General features: G+C 49.2%; 2 protein-coding genes across 2 annotated transcripts in view; both read left to right on the top strand.

Moving 5' to 3' along the window:
- Window positions 1-912: 912 nt before the first annotated feature.
- LOC126231821 (uncharacterized) lies at window positions 913-2,132 on the top strand (the record flags this gene model as incomplete). The annotated part of the gene is made up of 1 exon (XM_049942419.1): window positions 913-2,132. A coding segment is annotated over one exon (1,220 nt), but the record flags the coding sequence as incomplete, so codon positions are not given.
- A 24-nt stretch (window positions 2,133-2,156) lies between these two features.
- Window positions 2,157-9,151, top strand: part of LOC126231820 (axoneme-associated protein mst101(2)-like) — a 52,484-nt gene continuing 45,489 nt past the window's right edge. Inside the window, exon 1 of the mRNA XM_049942418.1 lies at window positions 2,157-2,335. Coding sequence (XP_049798375.1) covers window positions 2,157-2,335 — 179 coding nt within the window. The remainder of the gene's footprint in view (window positions 2,336-9,151) is intronic.

The following is a 9,151-nucleotide window of genomic DNA, read 5'->3' as shown; positions in this document are numbered from 1 at the left end:
GCGAACAGAAATAACCTCGTAGCCCGCTTTGATGCGCGATGGCAGCTGAACACTATCGAAGGTCAAAAAAAGTGTCCGGGTCGGTACAAGGTCATTGTTGACCTTTTTCATGACCCTATGGACAGCCGTCACGCCCTGCTCAGCGAGGAAAGATTGAATCTCCTCGTCAGTCAAACCGTCGAGGGATCTAGTATAGACCACACCACGAGACGAATTCAAAGTTCGGTGAGCCTCCACCCGGACAGGGAACGCGTACAGGAGTGTGGCCCGAAGCAGTTTTTGTGCCTGAAAGGCGCTCTCAGTTTCGAGTAATAAGGTACCGTTACGCAACCTGGTACAATATTTGACAGATCCGGCTATGGCATCGACGCCCTTCTGGATAACGAAAGGGTTGACAGAGGGAAAATCCTTTCCGTCCTCAGATCGAGGAACGACTAGGAACTGTGGGGCAGGCGGTAGTACTTTTGTCACTGGTAGCTGGTCACGTTTCCGTTTTTGGGCAGAATTCGAGAGAGATGGAGTGAAATCCATTGCGGAGGAATCCCCCATGATTGCCAGCGTCTCCGATGGCGCGCTCCTTCCTTGTGGGGACCCTCTCAGAGGGCACTCCCGCCTTAGGTGAATGTTTACACCTCAGGTCACACCTCCCAAGAAACAGATGGAGGGACCAATCGGCATGGTCAGAAGGTATCAGCTCAGGCAATCACCCCTCCCCGGGCCTGGCCTTTACCAGGGGGTACGCGCGTGCCTTACCTGTCTACCCAGGGTGGGGAAGTACGCGTTACCCCGTCACCGGCTACGCGTGCGAACGCGTGGGTCGGCCTTCAGGCGCGCACAGGGAGGAAGGAAGAAGAGGAAAAAGGAGTGAGAGAGGGGGGGAGAGCGAGGACAGTGTCTCAAACGCGGAGACAGGAGGAGAGGGCAAGGAGGAGAGGGCAAGGAGGAGAAGGCAAGGAGGAGAGGGCAAGGAGGAGAAGGCAAGGAGGAGAAGGCAAGGAGGAGAAGGCAAGGAGGAGAAGGCAAGGAGGAGAAGGCAAGGAGGAGAAGGCAAGGAGGAGAAGGCAAGGAGGAGAAGGCAAGGAGGAGAAGGCAAGGAGGAGAAGGCAAGGAGGAGAAGGCAAGAAGGAGAAGGCAAGAAGGAGAAGGCAAGAAGGAGAAGGCAAGAAGGAGAAGGCAAGAAGGAGAAGGCAAGAAGGAGAAGGCAAGAAGGAGAAGGCAAGAAGGAGAAGGCAAGAAGGAGAAGGCAAGAAGGAGAAGGCAAGAAGGAGAAGGCAAGAAGGAGAAGGCAAGAAGGAGAAGGCAAGAAGGAGAAGGCAAGAAGGAGAAGGCAAGAAGGAGAAGGCAAGAAGGAGAAGGCAAGAAGGAGAAGGCAAGAAGGAGAAGGCAAGAAGGAGAAGGCAAGAAGGAGAAGGCAAGAAGGAGAAGGCAAGAAGGAGAAGGCAAGAAGGAGAAGGCAAGAAGGAGAAGGCAAGAAGGAGAAGGCAAGAAGGAGAAGGCAAGAAGGAGAAGGCAAGAAGGAGAAGGCAAGAAGGAGAAGGCAAGAAGGAGAAGGCAAGAAGGAGAAGGCAAGAAGGAGAAGGCAAGAAGGAGAAGGCAAGAAGGAGAAGGCAAGAAGGAGAAGGCAAGAAGGAGAAGGCAAGAAGGAGAAGGCAAGAAGGAGAAGGCAAGAAGGAGAAGGCAAGAAGGAGAAGGCAAGAAGGAGAAGGCAAGAAGGAGAAGGCAAGAAGGAGAAGGCAAGAAGGAGAAGGCAAGAAGGAGAAGGCAAGAAGGAGAAGGCAAGAAGGAGAAGGCAAGAAGGAGAAGGCAAGAAGGAGAAGGCAAGAAGGAGAAGGCAAGAAGGAGAAGGCAAGAAGGAGAAGGCAAGAAGGAGAAGGCAAGAAGGAGAAGGCAAGAAGGAGAAGGCAAGAAGGAGAAGGCAAGAAGGAGAAGGCAAGAAGGAGAAGGCAAGAAGGAGAAGGCAAGAAGGAGAAGGCAAGAAGGAGAAGGCAAGAAGGAGAAGGCAAGAAGGAGAAGGCAAGAAGGAGAAGGCAAGAAGGAGAAGGCAAGAAGGAGAAGGCAAGAAGGAGAAGGCAAGAAGGAGAAGGCAAGAAGGAGAAGGCAATGAGAAGAAGGCAATGAGAAGAAGGCAATGAGAAGAAGGCAATGAGAAGAAGGCAATGAGAAGAAGGCAAGGAGAAGAAGGCAAGGAGAAGAAGGCAAGGAGAAGAAGGCAAGGAGAAGAAGGCAAGGAGAAGAAGGCAAGGAGAAGAAGGCAAGGAGAAGAAGGCAAGGAGAAGAAGGCAAGGAGAAGAAGGCAAGGAGAAGAAGGCAATGAGAAGAAGGCAATGAGAAGAAGGCAATGAGAAGAAGGCAATGAGAAGAAGGCAATGAGAAGAAGGCAATGAGAAGAAGGCAATGAGAAGGCAAGGAGATTATGCAGGGGAAAGAGTAAGGAAGACAGTGAGGTGGAGAAGAGCAAAGAAAGGAACCAACCAAAGGAAGGAAGAAACGAGAAGTGAAAAAGCAAAATGACCGCAAATAGAGGTCGTGGAACCGTCCGTCTCCGGACGCAGGCGCTAACTACCCCCTTGAGGGGGAGGGACTCCTTTTAGTCGCCTCTTACGACAGGCAGGAATACCTCAGGCTTATTCTTACCCCGGACCAGCAGGGGGAGTGGCACAAGGTGAACAGTGCGATGCGGGCTGAAATGCGTAACGCAGGTTTTGGCGGCCTGAAATTTAAGCCGTGCACTATGGCCCAAGACTGCGCCTTGCAGATAGCGCCCTGCAGCAGCCGTTCATCAACTGCAATGCCAGCGGAGCTGTAGAGCATGCAGAAGTCGCCAGCGAACAATATAATTCATTGATAGGAACTTTAGAGGCACACACTCAGGAAAGATCCTTGCCAGACCCCATTCTCCTGGAGATGGATCAGATTGCACACGGAAGGAATGTAGCGACAGAAAACTTTGAATGAGAATAGGAAGTGGGGCGCGGATATCCCACCCATGATGCTTGGTGACGACGTGATGTCGCAATGTCGTATCGAATGCCTTCCGCATGTCAAAAAAGACTGACCAAGTGGTGACGGCTGACAAAGGCCGTACACGTGGCAGACTCCAGGCTCAACAGATTATCGGCGGCAGAGCGACCCTTACTGAACCCACCCTGAGACGGAGCCAGAAGGCCCCAAGACTCCAGTGCCCAATTCAACCGCCGGCTCACCATGCGTTCGAGCAACTTGCAGAGAACGTTGGTGAGGCTAATGGGTCGATAGCTGTCCACCTCTAGTGGGTTATTGCCAGGTTTAAAAACGGGGATTACGATGCTTTCCTGCCATTGCGACAGGAACTCTCCCTCAACCCAGATACAGTTGGGAATGGCTAAGAGGCGTCGCTGGCAGTAAACCGAGAGGTGTTTAAGCATCTGACAATGGTTGCAATCTGGCCCGAATGCCGTATCAGGGCAAGCAGCTAGGGCACGTGGTACGATTCAGGATGGCACGAGTGAATTTAAAGCCGCCGATATTATAACCGCTCTTTCAGGGAGCAGAATGCCAGTGGGTAATTTGCGCAAGCATAACTCTGAGCAAAATGCTCCGCTAAGTGGTTTGCAATTGTGTCGGAGTCAGTACACACTGCTCCAAGCACTGAATGCACAGGGACGCTGACGGGGGTCCGATAGCCATAGATTCGCCTAATCTTGGCCGAAACCTGCGATGGAGAGGTACGGAGGGCAATGGTGGAGACATACCGTTCCCAGTACACCTGCTTGTGTTGGTGAATGATGCTGTGGGCTCGCGCACGCAGCCGTTTGAAGGCGATGAGGTGTTCCAATGAGGGATGCCACTTGTGGCGCTGGAGTGCCCGCCTGTGATCTTTAATCACCACAGCGATCTCAGGAGGCCACCAAGGTACAGTCCTCCGCCGAGGGGACCCAGAGGAACAGGAAATTGCAGATTCTGCTGCAGAAACAATGCCGGTGATGATCGTGTGAACCACCACATCAATGGCGTCATGAGAAAGAGGCTAAATAATGACAATGGAGGTGAACGAGTGCCAATTAGCCTTATTCAGAGCCTATCCAGGGAGGCGCCCAGGGGATTGACGCTGGGGCAGTGACAAAAAGATTTTGAAGTAGTCACTACCACACAAGTATACGCACACTCCACACACTCCATTAGGTAGATGGTAGAAGGCCAGGATTGCAGACCAAATGGTCAATGGCTGAGTACATGCCATGCGCCACACTGAAATGTGAGGAGGCACCATTATTTAAAAGAGGAAGTTCGAGCTCTGCCAAACTTGCTCAACAATGCAGCTCAGCCTATTGCCACTGATCCACCACACAGAGTGTTATGGGTGTTGAAGTCTCCCAATAACAGAAGGTGGCTGCAGCTGGTGTATCAGTGCAGCCAATACATGCCGCAGGACATCGTCTGGTTAAAGAGACTGCAGCCAGTAACAGCCTGAGGCGTCCACACCGTAACAGCGAAAGCCTCTAAAGGTGTTTGAAGAGGTACACATTCACTGTAAAGAGAATTAAGGACGTAGATCCACGTTCCACAAGATACCCTCTCATAGGGTGCCCGATCGTTATAATAACCCTGACAGCCATGGATGGCAGGGGGTTCGAATCGCCGAAAACCGGGTTTCCTGGAGAGAAATGCAGATGAAATGGTGAAAGCTAACAAGTAGTCGGAGTTCAGCAAGGTGGTGGAAATTCCACTGGGGGATGACATTTTCCGCAGCCAAAAAAGGCGTAAGGGACCGATTAAGTAGATTACGCCATTGGGTCATTTACCGCCACTGAAGGAGAGCCAGAATCGAGAACCACTGCGTCTGAGGCAGAGGCGAGATCGAGGTTGTCGTGAGACGCCGAAATCTACAAATCATTCTCAGACGCAGAGCTGGTAGTAACAGGTGGCACAGAGGCAACCTGAGCCTCGGCCTTCCTACTCAGCAGTTTCTTCTTGTGGTTCTCCTCACGCGCTTTAAGCACCGCATAGGAGGAGGGATGGAAGGTTTCACGTCGCAATGGTAGACCATCACCTTCACCTTTTCAGGTAACGAGTCACCCTCAAAAGCCAAGATGAAGGCACCTGTAGCAAATCTGTGGTCTTTGGGTCGCCTATGAAGCGCCTTATGAAGTGGACACCCTGTCGCAATAAGTTGGCGCGTAGCTCCTCATCCGACTGCAAGAGGTGGTCACGATGGAACGTAAGACCCTGGAAAATGTTAAAGCTTTCATTAGGACTAAACCAGACAGGGACATTACCCAGGTTGTCACAGGCGAGTAACTCACGCAACTGGGTTGGGGAGGCTGCCTGGATCAAAAGCGCCCTGCTACGCATCTTTGACAACACCGCCACTTCATCAAAAGCTATCTTCAAGTAGGTCTACGAGAAACTGGGCTTCGTTGCCTGAAAGGTCTCTCTATCAGTCCTGTTGCAAAACTAGGTACCAAGGCAAATACGACTCTCGAGACATGCTTGGAGACTGATGGGGCTGAGCAACCACAAGCTTGATTAGATTTCACCCGATTCATTGCGGGCCATCTGCCCTGATGCCACGCACTCCGACCAGGGGCTCTCTCCACAAGCGCCACTGAGCCTCAGCAAGGGCCACCTGGCGGGTTGGCCATTGCCAGGAGTCCTGGTGCCCCAAAAAGTTGGGCACCTACTCCTTGGCATACATGGGGAGGTCTCAGCTCAGGCATCAGTAGTGCGATCCCTGTGTTGTCAGGGGGCTATCAGAGGGTACATGACGATCCCACCACGACAGACTGGCTACTGTGCTGGATTTTTGGTGTCGAAATGGTCGGGAATTGTCATGGGCATGAAGGATGAGACGGAACAGGAGACAAGGAGGAGGCAACCCAGAAGACATTGTGTGCAAAGCCCGCCACACGACAGTAAGTAGCATGCAGGATCTTGGTGCATGATGGACAAAGAAAAAACATCACGTAAGGCGTGCTTCCCCAAATTTCACACACTAGCAATGGAAATTTGGGAAAAATTGAGGTCATACCCGTGAGGGGACCAATGCAAAGGCCAAATCGTTGGAGACTCCTTTTAGTCGCCTCTTCTACCAGGCAGTAATACTGGGGCTCTATTCTAACCCCTGGACCCACTGTCAAGAAGTGAAACACATACCACAAAAACTCACTGCTGGGGCATCGCAATGACGCCAGTGATCCAGCTGCCCGCATTGGTTACCTTGAGAGGGCTGAAGGCCGGTGATGTGAATAGTCGATGGGCATCGACAGCGACAGTCAACAGCAGGTAAAGACACTGAAAAACTAAACCAATTGGAAGTGCGTGCAGGAAGCTCACACATGGGGCACATACCTTCTGGGTGGTATTCGATTCTCGTGTAAATTAATGGGTTTACAAATCTGCACACAACCCTGAACCCAGCAGCACCACTCCAAATCTTTGTTTCAATACAATGGTAGTAGTGTTGCTGTGATCCAGTCATCTCTGTGTTTTGGACCCAGCATGGATCCACTGGTGCTGTGCAAGTGAGGCAGTAGTATGTAGTGGAACGGTGTTAGCACTGCAGACAAGCGTGCAAACAGTTGGTGTATTATTCATGGCTCCACTCCACAGTTGCCACGGATTTCTGACCAAACTTCGGAGGTCGAATGACTGAAAACCGGGCATTGTCGAAAACCATGGTTAACCCATCTGCTTTCGCTTCTTTTGTGATTGCTGATGCGACGATGGTAGGTCCTGTTGTGAACACCAGTAAAACGAATGAAGATGACAACTCTTCCTAGCCCTAGGCAGAGCTGTTGATCTGCTATCCGTTACCCATCAATCTGACGCTAAAATTTGATACGAACGTCAGGCTGCAGAAGAACACTGTGCTAGAAATAGTGACGATTGTAAATTCCTTTTTACTGCTGTATTTGTTGCTACAGCTGTGCCAACGGATGCTTATATACAAAATGGGAGTAACAGTTCGCAGTATAAAACAGTAATCCTCTAAGAAGAACTAAATTGTAGACGGATTCTTGTGACCATTCGTTAATCAGTTAATGACAGTGAGTAGCAGATCAAAAAGAATTACATAAATGACAATTTAAACCAAAATAGTTTTAACGAAACTTTTCCTGTCAGTACGCAATACACGTTTCGTCGTCTGTACTACGATGTTAAGTCTTTTAGAAGTTAAGAGTCTAGCCGAAGATTCCAAGTAAGGAAACAAAGGTAGTGATTAAAGGTAAGGTGAAAGAACCGCCAGCAGAATGTGTCCTGGCTACGAAGGAGACATTTTCTCTACCCTCGTTCTCTGGAGAGTCACGTCCTGTACATAATTGAGAAGCTGTTGTGCTACCTGACGGCAACAATATGGAGCTCTTACACTGAGGAGGAATAAGCGTTCAGATGGGAGACAGATGTTGCTGTTGCTCGTTTCAGTGTTGAACAACCAGAAACTTTCATCAGAGGTACAGGTCATTTGGTAGCTCCATGATTTCTTGACGATGCTCTGTCCGCAATATTTTGTTTTTCAGCTTTCCAGGTGAACAAGCAAAAACTGAGTTTGAGGTAGCAGAGAGTAGGCTATACTATATATATTCTCAGATCCATTATTTGCAAATTACGAACTGTTACTTGCTGAAATTAACGCACCATAGTAAGAACGACTCCTCTGTCCTATCCTGCTGCAGTGCAATTTTAGGTAGTCAAGTAGTAAATTAAGTCAGCTGTTTTACGTCAGCTGTCAGGTTTCTCCGCTCCACAGATCGCGTTCCCCATACAACGGAGGGACATGAATCGCAGAATTATTCCTAGACAGGCATATAGCTAACATGGTGTTGTAAGACTAATTACGTAATTGTTAAAGGATGAGTACTCAAGCTTTTTAAGCTGTATAGAATACAGCCGTTAATGAGGAGAGCCCTAATAAGTAAAAATTTCATTAGAAACTTGGAACAACAGTTTTCTTAGTGTAGCCAGATCTACTGCATAAAGCCAAATAATGAACTCCCGCTGAACAACTGCCTTCTGGAATAGTAAGGCGCTGCACAAATGCGAAGCAACTGGAAGCTAGAATACAAAAAACTTGCAACTCACCCATTAGAAGATGGTGAAGAGAGAATGTTGGCAGGCGGCAGCCCCAACTGTGGGTACTCAGCAGGGTGTCGATTAGTGAAGAGGTATTCTGCACATCGTACAAGGGCAACGTCAAGCAGCACTTTCCATACATAATACTCCAGTCAAGAGTAACAACGTGATGACTCGAAAAAAAATTGTATGACGTCCTAAGAGCTGTGTAGGACATGGAAACAATCCATGGCTGGCCAGAGTACTTAAAACAAATTAGTTATTGCCCACGTAAGACAAAAACGAAAGGCTTAGACAGCAGCAAGCAGTACTGCACCATATGAAGTAGCTGGGGAATGGAGAGAGGGGCTTTAGTGACTGGTAGACGGTTGCGCTGCATACTTTCATTTTAAACCTGAACAGCAAGGTAGGTCCGCCCATGTCTTGGGGATCTCTACTTCCAGCTTTCTGATCGCGGGCGACGACGCCACTGCAGTGGTGGAAAGCAACCAAAGGACAGACGCAGTTTACGTAGAAACATCCAAGTAACGTGGCCTTACTAACTGTGGAACTACAGCATGGTTTTAACTGTGACAGGTGGCTAAATTTAAATATGAAGTATCCCCATAATACAGGAAAGTAACGATGTCAACACCCGACAAGGATAAATGAATACAGGTAAACGACAACAAGGTTTAGTTCACACGCAGCCTTTTCATTATGACTGCATTAATTAAATTTCTGATATCACCACCCAGTACCAAAAGCTTTGCTCCAAGATGACGCAACTAGTACTTATTCCATAGCGCATTTTACAGTTCGTAACTCAATAAAATACTGGTAAGCAGACCCGTACTAGCCGTTTATGGCTTGTTTTCATTTAGCCCACCTGGGACTCTCCCGCCTGTCCACAGGTACCATTAGCCTACTGTACTGGTATCTTCATTACTTGTAGCGATCAGCCCCACTCTTCCCTAGATGATTTCAGCTTAAGTATTTCTTACGGTACAGATTCAGTCGCAAGTAGGCAGTTTTCTTACTAACGCTGCTCGCCACTGAAACGTTTTGCACGAAAGCGGGTATTACTTAAGATACATTGAGACGAACACGGTGATTATACAGT

This window comes from Schistocerca nitens, unplaced genomic scaffold (genome assembly GCF_023898315.1).
Source record: "Schistocerca nitens isolate TAMUIC-IGC-003100 unplaced genomic scaffold, iqSchNite1.1 HiC_scaffold_412, whole genome shotgun sequence".
NCBI lineage: Eukaryota > Metazoa > Arthropoda > Insecta > Orthoptera > Acrididae > Schistocerca > Schistocerca nitens.
The sequence above is the reverse complement of the archived record's forward strand: the minus strand, read 5'-3'. Positions and strand labels throughout refer to the sequence as shown.